This window comes from Oncorhynchus masou, chromosome 24 (assembly GCF_036934945.1).
Source record: "Oncorhynchus masou masou isolate Uvic2021 chromosome 24, UVic_Omas_1.1, whole genome shotgun sequence".
NCBI lineage: Eukaryota > Metazoa > Chordata > Actinopteri > Salmoniformes > Salmonidae > Oncorhynchus > Oncorhynchus masou.
Window position 1 is genome coordinate 79,469,330 of NC_088235.1, and position 13,430 is coordinate 79,482,759.

The following is a 13,430-nucleotide window of genomic DNA, read 5'->3' on the forward strand; positions in this document are numbered from 1 at the left end:
ATGGTCGTCGGTCGACAGAACAGACATTTAAATCAGCACTGGTACTTAAGAGGTTTTATGTTCTATGGAATCTACCTTTGTTTAGGAGTCATGCCATGCTAACTGATAATCTACAATTGAGTTTTATTTCCATGAAAGACAAAAATATACAATCTATTTCTGTATTTCTGCTTGTTATAACTGCTATATTTCTCAAACTAGTTAAGTAGAGCTTTATAAATAACTGATTTGTTGACCCATAACTATGAGCCTTGAGGGACCAAACAATTAAACCGTTATTTGGGGATTTTCCAATAAGTAAATAAATGAATAAGGCATTAATGGTTGTGTCTCATTTTCACTTTTTAATGGTACTCAAACGCAAAAAGAATTGGAAGAAGAGGAAGACAAGGGGACTGCAAAACTATCCTCCCTCTTCTCCATCCCACTCCATGTGTTGTTCATTTCAGGTGTTGAGAGTCTGACAGTGTGTGGAGGTGTTAATATGCACCAGAGCCCATGCACATCAATGAATGACTTCACAGTGATTAGGGTTCCCAATCGATTGCAAAGCAGAGTGAAAGTAGGACAGCAGTCTCAACCTCCATATGAACTGCATCACCAACACCACATCAGCAAATATGACAGAATAAAAAAATGCCAACATTCCATCAGATTCCCCAATAGCTTTACTCCAATATTGCTATGATCAACCACTAATACCCTGTGGATTTATTTACCAACCTGCAGCAAAGCTATGACTTCTGTTCGCTTTTGCCCTTGGATTTATAAAAGATGCAGTGTTGGGGTAGGGGTAGCCTTTTTGGTCTGTGTGAACATCACTCTCAGGGATGGTCCAGTTCAGTACAAGGTTTGACAGTCCAGATCAATAGTGGCAAGGCCAGCTCCACTAAAACAAGCCCATCACAGCAGGAGCCACAGATCATTTTATCAAAGTAGGCTGCAGCCAACCCTCCCACCAGCCAATACACCAATCAGAATAATACATCAAAGTCAAGGTGAAGCAATCTGCAGTATAGCGTTGTAGTGCCAGAGGAACCTGCAGGTTTGACTGCAGCAGCACACTAGCATGAGCAAATACAGGATGTTCCTTCAAGATGCACTATGCAGAAATCGTCATTTCCTGGTTGCAAAAATTATAATAGTTCACCTAATTTTAGATATGCGACAAAACAAGCAAGTATAGCGTAGAGAATCAATCATTGTACCAAATAGTGTTTTCATCTGGTGTACAAAACCAAAAGTAAAAGACGCAGAAAGGAAACTTAACGGGAAGCATAGGAATAGCGCACATAGAACAGATCTACCGCTTCTTAGAAAAACCAAACAAAATTAGTGACAGAACTGATAAAATGTCAGTTTATCAACTGGCTCGCTCTCAGAACCTAACAATTGAGCCTGGGGACGAGTCGGTCATAAAGTTTCACACTGCCTATTGTTTGATTGACAAGATACATTTATTTATAATACAGCCACAAATAAAGAGAAAATCACAGAACAAACAGCTGGTGAGGTTAGGGTGCATTTTATATAAATAATAATTAAAACCCATTTTGGGGACTAAAACACCAAAACAAAACTAAAGATGCAAAAAAAATCTAAAGCAAGGACATTCTTGAATAGTTATGCATCCTTGGCTTGTCTATAGTTCCCTTTCCTTTAGCCTGCATATGCCGTTAATGCATTTTTTATTAAATGATCATACTTATTACCGTTACAAATATTGTAGTTTATTGAAATGATCCATGTCATTCAATACACATCACAATGTGCGCTTTAATAAAGAGTAACTGTAGGAGAAACAGTGTAGTAGTCTAAAACGAGCTACATTCATACAGTGAGGGGTGGGATTCCCAGTATGATTTGCAGAAGGGGGTAAGTCCTAGCCTCTTCTCCATTTCTCTCTGGAGCTTCACTTACATCATCACGTTGTCAGACAGAAAATAACTAGTGAAATAAACCACATGTCCTGTTATTGCATGCTGCAGACCAGGCTGTCAAAACATTCATCACCCAAACGTCAGGGAGCCGGAAAATAGAGAACACAAACCTGAGGGAATCAAAAACCGACAATTAGCTACAATCATTTACAGTATTACTCAATGAGTTATCAGCACCCCTCAATTAAACATTTGCACAATACAGTTGAAGATGACTGAATAATAGAGGACTCACATAGTATTACAGTCTAAATAATGGAGGACTCACATAGTATTTACAGTCTAAATAATGGAGGACTCACATAGTATTACAGTCTAAATAATGGAGGACTCACATAGTATTAGTCTAAATAATGGAGGACTCACATAGTATTACAGTCTAAATAATGGAGGACTCACATAGTATTTACAGTCTAAATAATGGAGGACTCACATAGTATTACAGTCTAAATAATGGAGGACTCACATAGTATTACAGTCTAAATAATGGAGGACTCACATAGTATTACAGTCTAAATAATGGAGGACTCACATAGTATTACAGTCTAAATAATGGAGGACTCACATAGTATTACAGTCTAAATAATGGAGGACTCACATAGTATTACAGTCTAAATAATGGAGGATTAACATAGTATTACAGTCTAAAAGAACAATGGAACCAAGATTGTATGGATAGTATTCTGTATCTGTATTGCTTCTCCACTCAGTTGGTGCTGTAAGCCTCTGTGGCCATTCGCAGTGAGTGGGAAATTATGTCATCTTCAATTTCATACAGCACTGTAGATGTAGTGTTTCAAATATGCCAATAAAATCATTTCCCAGGGGTACTGTATAATATAATTATTTTAACAAATATGTTAAATGTGTTGCATATAGCACGAAACATGTTTGTTAGGAAGGGATATTCTTCAAATTAGCATCAGAATCCCCTATTGGCTCAGGAAATGGTGTGATGGTTGCAATGCATTTGTATGAACCTGTTAACCAGGCAGGAGTGCATGATGGGATCCTTCATTTTTCCTTCAGAAAGAGGAATGTGAGGCAGGGGGAGTTTGTTAAAGAGTCAGAGCCCGTACTCAGCAATGACTCATCGGGAGAGAAAGAAGGAGAGAAAGAAAGAGAGGGAGAAAGAGGGGAACCCACATGAATGAGCAGGTGCCTCGGGGGGAACACAGAGAGGGGGGGGGGGAAATGGGAAGAGAGAAGCCTAGAAAGCAGATTATGCTGCATCTCCCTCCCACGCAGTCCGCCCACACACTCCTGCTCTTCATCCATACAGAGGAGAGCATCAGCGTCAGTCAGGGCTCTTCCAACCCCACCCCATCCCTAGCACCATACGCTGCGTCAACCAGCCCAATCCTGCCTCTCCAATAACCGAGCCTTCCTCCCCTCTCCTCTCCCTCCCCGGAGACGCCACTCTACTGTTCGGCTCCATAATTAGACTCCTCAGGCCTGTGGTTTTTTTTTACCTTGAGAGCAGCTTGGAAGACAATCAAGGCACACATGCGTAATTACACCAGGCAGACGTGTAGCCAGAATCTTACTTCCATTTGCTTTTGTGTATACAATTAGGTGTAGGTTTCAGGAGGGGATCAAAGGAGTATGTCATCTCAGTTAAATTGATAAAAATGTCATCTTACTTGGATTTAGTAGCATTATCATCTGTAGGTCACAGGGATGCCACAATGTCTAAACTACACCATATTGTACAGCTGTTAAACACTCCCCCAATGCCTCCTCCTACTCACCTGTCCAGTATATGTGTTCAGTGCTGGGGGTCCAGGGGCTGCCCTCATTGCTGCTTGCAGTTGGACAGCTTGCGGATGCGGCTGTAGGTGGACACTCCTTTGCGTGAGGGGTTGGAGGAGGAGGAGGAGGAGAGGCGTTCTGATCGGGACCTGGTCCTGCTGGTGGTTGGGTAGTGGTCCTGGTCTGTCTCCGTGCCGTTCACACATAGGGTCCTGAGCCCCAGCCCCAGCCCCGGCCCCACACAACCCCCCTGGTGCCCGTTCTGCTCCAGCCCATCCTCATGCACCCGACCTGGGGAGAGAACACAGAGACGTGAATTAGAGGTTGGAAGTCAGTGGTCTAAGCTGACTCAGGGAAACATATGCTGTCAGCCATCAGGTTAGACTCCGGTGGAAGTCAGCTTTCTGCACAGATCTGGGATCAGCTTACTCCCCCCAAACCATTAGGCGGAAATGAAAAAATGCCTATAAATCATTGTCAGATAAGTATCTAGGTCTAGGAGGACGTTTTTCCTCCACACTGTTAGTAACAGGTCAGAGTGACCCGAGATAATGGGGGAGGTGAGCACTGAGCAGCCTTGAAGAAAGTTTGTAGACGGGCAAAAAACTGTTGGGAGACCTTTATTAAATGTAAGCTTATTTTTACTGTGTTCTTCAGCAGTTTGCATTTTTACAAAAGAGACTGTTCAGGGTTGCTCCCAATATAATTTTATTAGCAAATGTAGCATAGAAATAAAACACTGCATTCAAACATTGACAAGAATAGCACATTTGCACATATCCCAGAAAATGTCAAATGTATCACCTAAAGAGAATACATTTACTAATTAATGCTAAAGCGTTTCATGCCATTTCTTCTGTGGGTGAAACTCAGCACAAACCCAAAACAGCCTGCTTTATTTAAGATGCAGTTCTTCTAAAGTTGCAAAAGTCTTGCAAAACTAAGGTGAGGTGGGCTTTAGCTTAAGTAGCGACTGAGGACATTTGGGTCCGCTTGCCAAATCAAATCCTCCAGACACGAACAGTATTCTCACCAGTCCTGTTTTTTAGTCCAAGACTATGCTTCTATGTCCGGGAAACCCTCTGTAGAGTTAGGGCTGTTGCGGTGACAGTATTGCCACCACACCGGGAGTCATGACTGCAGTCAAAAACCACGTGACTCAAGAATGTGTTGGTAGTAGGCCTATCCAATTCACTAATGAACGTCAGGTTACTAATGGCGTGACACTCAGGGCTCTATTGTCCCTCTAACAACTCTGACGTTAATGCAATCTAAAATCACATTAAACACTTATCAAAACAGTATCATGCTTTAAAAAAAAAAACTCCCCACTAGGCTACATTTTGTTACATCTGTGATTATCAATTTGAAGAAAGAAGTTCAACAACAGGTTGGATCTGAATGGAAAATATGGTTGCTGTAGATGTTGTTGTAGACGTTGTTTCAAAGCCAAACACAATGAAATGGACAGCGCTTTCTAAGGTGATGATTCATTCAACAGGCCTTTAAGACATTGCATGTAGAACACCCATACGAATATCAGGGCTAATGCTTATGCCTATATATGAGCCCAAGCCCGAAAAAAAAAAACAATAAAAAAATGATTGAGCAGTTATACAATACATAGCCTACCACATGTTACGCAGTGGCGGTCAGTGTCGTTTAAGATAAGTGAGGACAAATGTTTTTTTCATGAGCATGGCCTTATTTCTATTACAGCATATTGGATGACTGTCATTCATACTCCATTCACCCAGTTCAATGTAACATTGATAGGTTTAGGCTACTACAAGATACTCAAATTCTCCCTATACCCATCATGAGGTTGCCACAACCGAGCCTATGAATGAAAGTTTACAACGTGGGCGCACGCACACCAGGTCGAAAGAGAAATATGGAGGTCACACAGTGACAGAGAGTTACACATTATATACTGCCTTGCACAATCTTGCCTGCATCTAGCTTGCAAATTAATTTCGATTGGACAAATTCAGGCATTTTCATCCCGTTTTGTTTACTTCCGTTTAAGAAACGTTTTTCAACAGAATCGGTGGATGAATACACCCCTGATCATAGCAGCCACGTTGTATTCACTCTATGCACTCTTCTGCTCTCACCTTTTCTCTTCATGTGTGGACAACACGTCAGCTGTATGTGACCAGGCAAAAAAATAAATAAACACCTTTCCAAACCGAACTGCTACACAGCCTACATCAACGTTAGTGTACAGTCAGTAAGCGGTTACACCAGCAGGCCTCGTGGCAATATATTTGTCATACCAAAAGCTTACATTGTGTTGGAAAGTCAAAGCCAGTGAGCTAACATACACCCTGCTCAAACAGAGGGATTCCTTCAGTAGGCTAAACTACCTAGCTGCATTTGCTAGCTAAGTAGCGTTAAGTGAAACTGAAAAATAAATTAAAATCTCGATTTCCCTCTTGCTTCTTCCTCATTTTTGTAAGGAATTCAAACTATCGTCTTTCCCTCTCTGAGTCAAATACTCACCACATTTTATACACTGCAGTGCTAGCTAGCTGTAGCATATGCTTTCAGTATTAGATTAATTATCTGATCCTTTGATTGGGTGGACAACATTTCAGTTCATGCTGCAAGTGCTCTGATAGGTGGGCGTAATTTCTCCAGAAGTTGTCATAATTATTGTGTAAGTCTATGGAAGTGGGTGAGAACCACGAGCCACCTAGGTTTTGTAAACAAATGATAGTCCCACTAAGAGCAAACCAGAAGGGAAGCGTAGCGCTGCAGAATGCTGTGGTAGACATGCTGGTTAAGTGTGCCTTGAATTCTAAATAAAATCACAGACCGAGTGTCACCAGCAAAGCGCCTCCACACCTCCTCCATGCTTCACGGTGGGAACCACACATGCAGAGAACATACGTTCACCTACTCTGCGTCTCACAAAGACAGCGGTTGGAACCAAAAATCGCAAATTCGGACTTCCACCGGTCTACCGTCCATTGCTCGTGTTTCTTGGCGCAAGCCTCTTCTTCTGATTGGTATCTTTTTGTAGCGGCCTCTTTGCAGAAATTTGACCATGAAGGCCTGATTCACGCAGTTGATGTAGAGACGTGTCTAAAATATATCCACAATTCTCCTTCCTCATTATGCCATCCCTTTTGTAAAGTTCACCAGTCCCTTCTGCAGGAAAGCACCCCCACAACATGGTGCTGCCACACCCATGCTTCACAGTTGGGATAGTGTTCTTCTGCTTACAACCCATTTTCCTCCCAACATAACAATGGTCCTTATGGCCAAACAGACCAGAGGACATTTCTACAAAAAGCGCAATCTTTGTCCCCATGTGCAGCTGCAAACAATAGTCTGGCTTTTTTATGGCGGTTTTGGCGCAGTGGCTTCTTCCTTGCTGAGCGGCCTTTCAGGTTTTCGATATAGAACTTGTTTTACTGTGGATATAGATACTTTTGTACCCGTTTCCTCCAGCATCTTCACAAGGTCCTTTGCTGTTGTTCTGGGATTGGCACATTTCGCACCAATGTACGTTCATCTCTAGGAGTCAGAACGCGTCTCCTTCCTGAGCGGTATGACAGCTGCATGGTCCCATGGTGTTTATACTTGCGTACTATTGTTTGTACAGATGAACGTGGTACCTTCAGGCGTTTGGAAATTGCTCCCAAGGATGAACCAAACTTGTGAAGGTCTACACATTTTTTTCTGTGAATTATAAGTGAAATAATCTGTCTAAAACACATTTTTGGAAGAATGACTTGTGTCATGCACAAAGTAAGTGTCCTAACCAAACTGCCAAAACTATAGTTTGTTAAGAAATTGGTGGAGTGGTTGAAAAATGAGTTTAAATTGACTCCAACCTCAACTGTATGTATAGATAGAAAGATCACATTTACATAAGTATTCCTCGAAAGAGGGTTTCCCATACTTTGTTGATGCAACTTCGGCAGCGACTACAGAGTCTCTTGGGTATGATGCTACAAGCTTAGCACACCTGTATTTGGGGAGTCCCTCCCAATCTTGTCTGCAGATCCTCTTCGAGTACTGTCAAGTTGGTTGGAGAGCGTTGCTGCACAGCTATTTTCAGGTCTCGCCAGAGATATTAGATCGAGTTCATGTCCAGGTTCTGGCTGGGCCACTCAAGGACATTCAGAGACTTGTCCCAAAGTCACTCCTACATTGTCTAAGGCGGTGTGCTTAGGGTCGTTGTCCTGTTGGAAGGTGAACCTTCACCCCAGTTTGAGGTCCTGAGCGCTTTGGAGCAGGTTTTCATCAAGGATCTCTGTACTTTGCTCCGTTCATCTTTCTCTCGATACTGACTGGTATACCAGTCCCTACTGCTGGAAAAAAAAACAGGTTTAAACGTAGGTTTCCTCCAGATGTGACGCTTGGCATTCAGGCCAAATAGTTCAATCTTGATTTCAACAGACCAGAGAATCTTGTTTCTCATGGTCTGTGTCCTTGAGGTGCCTTTTGGCAAACTCCAAGCGGGCTGTCATGTTCTTTTCACTCTAGTGTGGCTTACGTCTGGCCACGCTACCATAAAGGCCTGATTGGTGGAGTGCTGCAGAGATGGTTGTCCTTCTGGAAGGTTCTCCCATCTTCACAGAGGAACTCTAGAGCTCTGTCAGTGACCATTCGGTTCTTGGTCACCTCCCTGACCAAGGCCCTTCTTCCCAGATTGCCTAGTTAGGATGTTTGTACAGAACTTGTCAACTTAAATAGACTGTCATAAGGTAAGAAATGTTTGCTGCCATCTCAGATGATGCAAATACTCAAGTTTCTTGTCTGAACTGGTTTTGCTTCATTATAGAGAGCAGAACATGACATCTCTCAGTGATATGTTGCTCCAGGAACCAAGATAAAGTGTGCAACAGGTTAGTAAAACACACAAGTTGAAAAAGGAAAAGAAAACTAAATTCTCAAAGCAAACTACATGACATTAATAATCATTAATCATGACCTTTCATGAATGGGGTGATGAAGTCACCCTGATTGATGCACACAGGTTCACCAGGCAAAAGATGACTAAAACCCCGGTCATAACGACAATCATCACCATAATTAACCACAATTGACATCTGCACATTATTAGACTTGTTCAATCAGAAATCAAAGTGCTTCCGGCACTCTCAATAATTGAACACCAGCTAAATTAAGTCTTACTGGGCCCTCGCTCTCCCTCTAAACCCCCTGCGAAGCTGTCGACACTGGGCTTACTGATTAGCCTGGGCCATAAATATGTAATCAAAGGCAGCACAGCGACACCGGGCTTGCTCTCATTAACCTCCCCCTCACAGCACCTCTCCTTCCCTTTACTCCAACAATGGCTAACCTGTGAAGACCTGTGTCTGTCACCCCCTTTCTGACAACAGCAAAGGTGACAAAAGAACAGGTAGAATCATAGTGTCAGAGCAAAAAGAGAGGGAGGAGAGAGAGGCGGAGGAAGGGGGGTATACAGTGCAAGTGACTTAACGAACTGCAGTAGGATGACTCACCTAGTTGCTATGGCAACTTAAACACTCGCTACTCTCTAATCGGCGATTTTGAACTGCTGCTCATGGAGCCGGCGAGCGGAGAGAGGGGGGTGTTTATGTTTCCGGAAATAATTGAAATACGTGGTGGTGGTGTGTGTGTGAGTATGCACAAAATGAGCACAAGGCTGACGCCGGGGTCACAAACTAGGACGTTTGACGTCAAATACACCCCAGGCCATACATACACCTCCCTCTTTTTCTCTAAAACACCTCACCTCTCTAATGCAGTCAAGCTGTGCTCCCTCTATAATGGGTTGCATTGTTGCACAGTATGAGTGGGTGCTGCTGGGGTGGTTTCTATGCACTAAATGAGTAGCAACCATGTACTACGCATCCCTACACACATACAAATCCTTTAGGAGTTCCTAAATTGCTTAAGAATGCTTCAACCGTAAGAGGAAGAGAGAGAGAAAGAGAAAATACAGAAGTGAGTGGTGTGCAGTATAGGAGGCTCAGACTGGGGGCAAGGAAAAAAAACAGACTACTACTATATGACAGATAGAAATGTTCATTAGAATTTGTATGACACCGTTCTTCCCCTACACACTCACAGTTGTTCACCTTTCTCGCAAATCAGCCTCCCAACAGGCATTGCCATGCTGTGATTCCGGTTATTTTAAAGCCCTATTTTCCAAATTTAAAACAGCTCCAGCATGGCAGAGAGCAAACAGACTCCGATGAGTGAGGGGGAAAAAATAAAAATCTGGTCCGATACCTATTTTTGGGGGGACAAACTTACCGATACTGACATATCTGCTGATATTCTATTTTATGTCAGAGAAATTAAAAAGTATGTTTTCCACACGGAATTCTTAGAAATTGCCATCCAAAACCAGCAATTGTCCAATAAATATGCTTCAAATGTTGATTTCTTACATTGTGAAATTAATAACATGAGAATGACTGCAAGTGTTCAGATAAGCATAAGATTCCCTTTTTTCATTCTATTTATTAAATATTGGTTATCGGTGGATTTATCGTCCGATACCGATATAGGAAGTAAAAGGCCAATATTGGCAGATTATATAGGTTCACCGATATTTTGGTCGGACTCTTAAGGGTAGTGGGTATAATTTCGCAAAATATCCTTCACAGGACACCGAAGAGGAAGCAATGGTGAATCAAATCAAAAATACAAATAATATTTTTGTGCTTCCCTTTGAAGAGGAGAGTAGGGAATAAAATGTACTCTGAACATAAACATGATTCCGGTTTAAATTGACTTAACTTTAATTGGCAACACACAATGCACAAGAAGCCAAGGCAGACAAATCACTTTATAAAAGACTGCCAGGAAATAGTGAATTGAAAGGAAAAAAAATTAAAAGAATGATGGATACTCTCTCTGCATGCTGTCCTCATGTAATTGGGTATAGACCGATTGGAAACATTACCACAGTTCAAACAAGCCCATAAATGTCTATTGTGGAAAGATAAATAATGTAATCTCCTTGAAAACCAATATAATAAAAAAAAAGCTAATGAAAACAATTTCCATCCCTTCTTATCTCTAAGAAGACAGAATGGCTAGGAATGGCTGATTTAGTGTTTTGAACTTCACAGTGGTTATAAGAGAGGAGGCGATTTGGCCAATCTTCTATATTATGACTCAGGTAGGCGAATCACTGCAGTCAATAGGAAAAAGTAAAACATTAACCCAAAACTAACCCATACTAGAATGAGTCATTAAAAACAGGCAAATAGCTGTGTGGTCTTATCACGGCATCTATCAAATGTACTGCTATCAGTTAACAAATCAGAACACAGGGACACAGGAACAATCCGATTTCAGATTAGATTCCTAGATGCCATACAATCTAATCTTCACTGTTTCCATCTCATCTTTTGATATAATATGCCTGATGGGCTTTTTGTATTAATTCAATACTGGATCCCTGTCGCTTTGAGTGAAACGCATAGTTGCTATAGCCTTGAAATACATAGTGTGTAATGTATCCTACATCACAGCCGGTGCCTAGGGCTTTAACAGTGTCCCAAGAATGACTATACCGTGTCTCTAACCGGACCCACGACACCAACAGCATGCGGTAATTAGCAGAGGTAGGCGAGGACTTATTGAGCGCTTCTAGCACCTTATGTTACAACATTTGTACAAGACAGCAAATATAAGTCTACCTTCAGGCATTACCTACTGCTATACTATATTACTATGGCAAACTGTTAGAATGTGAGAAATGACCAATGCTAAACCAATGTCCTCAACGCAAAAGGTAAATATATCAATAATCCATATCAATATGTGCACATCACAGAAAGTTACAGACAGAGTGAAAAAGAGTTCTACTAAGGACAGTGGAAATAAACCCAACAACCAAGTCCATGGACATTCTCATAGCATGAGGTACTCAACTTCATCTGCTCCCTCCTCTTCCAGACTCCTCTCAGCGATGACCTTGTCCAATCACTAATCTCAGCCGGGGCAAAGTGACTTACTGGTCCATAGTAGCAGCCAGCCCACACTCACTGGGCTGATGCAATTACAGATAGACTGACCAGCTCTTCCGGAGAGACGGACGGACTCACTCACTCGACAGTATATAGATAACACCTGGGACAATTCAATATCCTCCCGAGGACAGATCTGGGATGATCATCTAATCCAGGGCTCTCCAACCCTGTACCCGAAGAGCTACCATCCTGTAGGTCTTCGACCAAACCCTAATCTACCCATCCAAACCTAATAATTACCTGGTTGACAAGCTGAATCGGGATAGTTAAAACAGGGGTTGGAGCAAAAATAAAACTACAGGTGGATTGCTCTCCAGGAACAGGGTTGGAGTGCCCTGTTCTAATAAAATAACGGCGACAGGGGATGGCATCGATTTGGAGGTGGAGGGTCCGTCATGTTCTGGGGCGGTGTGTTACAGCGTCATCGGACTGAGCTTTTTTTCTTGTGTAAATATTTGTATGAACATAACATGTTAAATTTGCTGAAAATAAATGCAGTTGACAGTGAGAGGATGTTATTTTTTATAAAAATAAAACTCAGCAAAAAAAAAAAAACAATCTCACCGCATTTATTTTCAGCAAACTTAACATGTGTAAATATTTGTATGAACATAACAAGATTCAACAACAGGCATAAACGGAACAAGTTACACAGACATGTGACTGAGGGGGGTTCAAAATAAAAAGTAACAGTCAGTATTTGGTGTGGCCACCAGCTGCATTAAGTGCTGCAGTGCATCTCTTCCTCATGGACTGCACCAGATTCGTCAGTTCTTTCTGATATGTTACCCCACCAAGGCACCTGCAAGTTCACAGACATGTCTGGGGGGGGGGGGTGGCGGTGGCCCTCACCCTCCAATCCAACAGGTCCCAGACATGAGATCCAGGCTCTACACTGGCCATGGCAGAACACTGACATTCCTGTCTTGCAGGAAATCACGCACAGAACGAGCAGTATGGCTGGTGGCATTGTCATGCTGGAGGGTCATGTCAGGATGAGCCTGTGGGAAGGGTACCACATGAGGGAGGAGGATGTCTTCCCTGTAACGCACAGCATTGAGATTGCCTGCAATGACAACAAGCTCAGTCCGATGATGCTGTGACACACCGCCCCAGACCATGACGGACCCTCCACCTCCAAATCGATCCCACTCCAGAGTACAGGCCTCGGTGTAACGGTCATTCCTTCGATGATAAACACAAATCTGACCATCACCCCTGGTGAGACAATTCCGCAACTCGTCAGTGAAGAGCACTTTTTGCCAGTCCTGTCTGGTCCAGCGGAGGTGGGTTTGTGCCCATAACCGACATTGTTGCCCGGTGATGTCTGGTGAGGACCTGCCTTACAACAGGCTTACAAGCCCTCAGTCCAGCCTCTCTCAAGCATGGGAAGCAGTGTTTAAACCCTTTACAATAAAGGTCTCTGAAGTTACTTGGATTTTAAGAATTATCTTTGAAAGGACAGGGTCCTGAAAAAGGGCCGTTTCTTTTTTTGATGTTTTTTTTTTTAAATATATAAAATAAATAAAATCTCCCATCATTTCAAATGACCGAAAATAGCTTCTAGACATCAAAACAGTGATTACTAAACGCGTCAGATGTGGTAGGGCTTGCAAACTATCACAGATTACAAAGGGAAACAGAGCCGCGAGCTTCCCAGTGACACAAGCCTACCAGACTAACTAAATGCCTTCTATGCTTGCTTCAAGGCAAGCAACACTGAACCATGCATGAGAGCACCAGCTGT

At 42.4% G+C, this 13,430-nt stretch overlaps 1 protein-coding gene across 1 annotated transcript in view; it reads right to left on the reverse strand.

Annotated features, from left to right (window-relative positions):
- Positions 1-1,509: 1,509 nt before the first annotated feature.
- LOC135512754 (serine/threonine-protein kinase STK11-like) overlaps positions 1,510-13,430 on the reverse strand; it is a 38,799-nt gene continuing 26,878 nt past the window's right edge. The window contains exons 10-11 of the mRNA XM_064935098.1: positions 3,692-3,983; positions 1,510-2,050 (exon numbers count right to left, since the gene is read on the reverse strand). Coding sequence (XP_064791170.1) covers positions 3,736-3,983 — 248 coding nt within the window. The 3' untranslated portion in view covers positions 1,510-2,050; positions 3,692-3,735. The remainder of the gene's footprint in view (positions 2,051-3,691; positions 3,984-13,430) is intronic.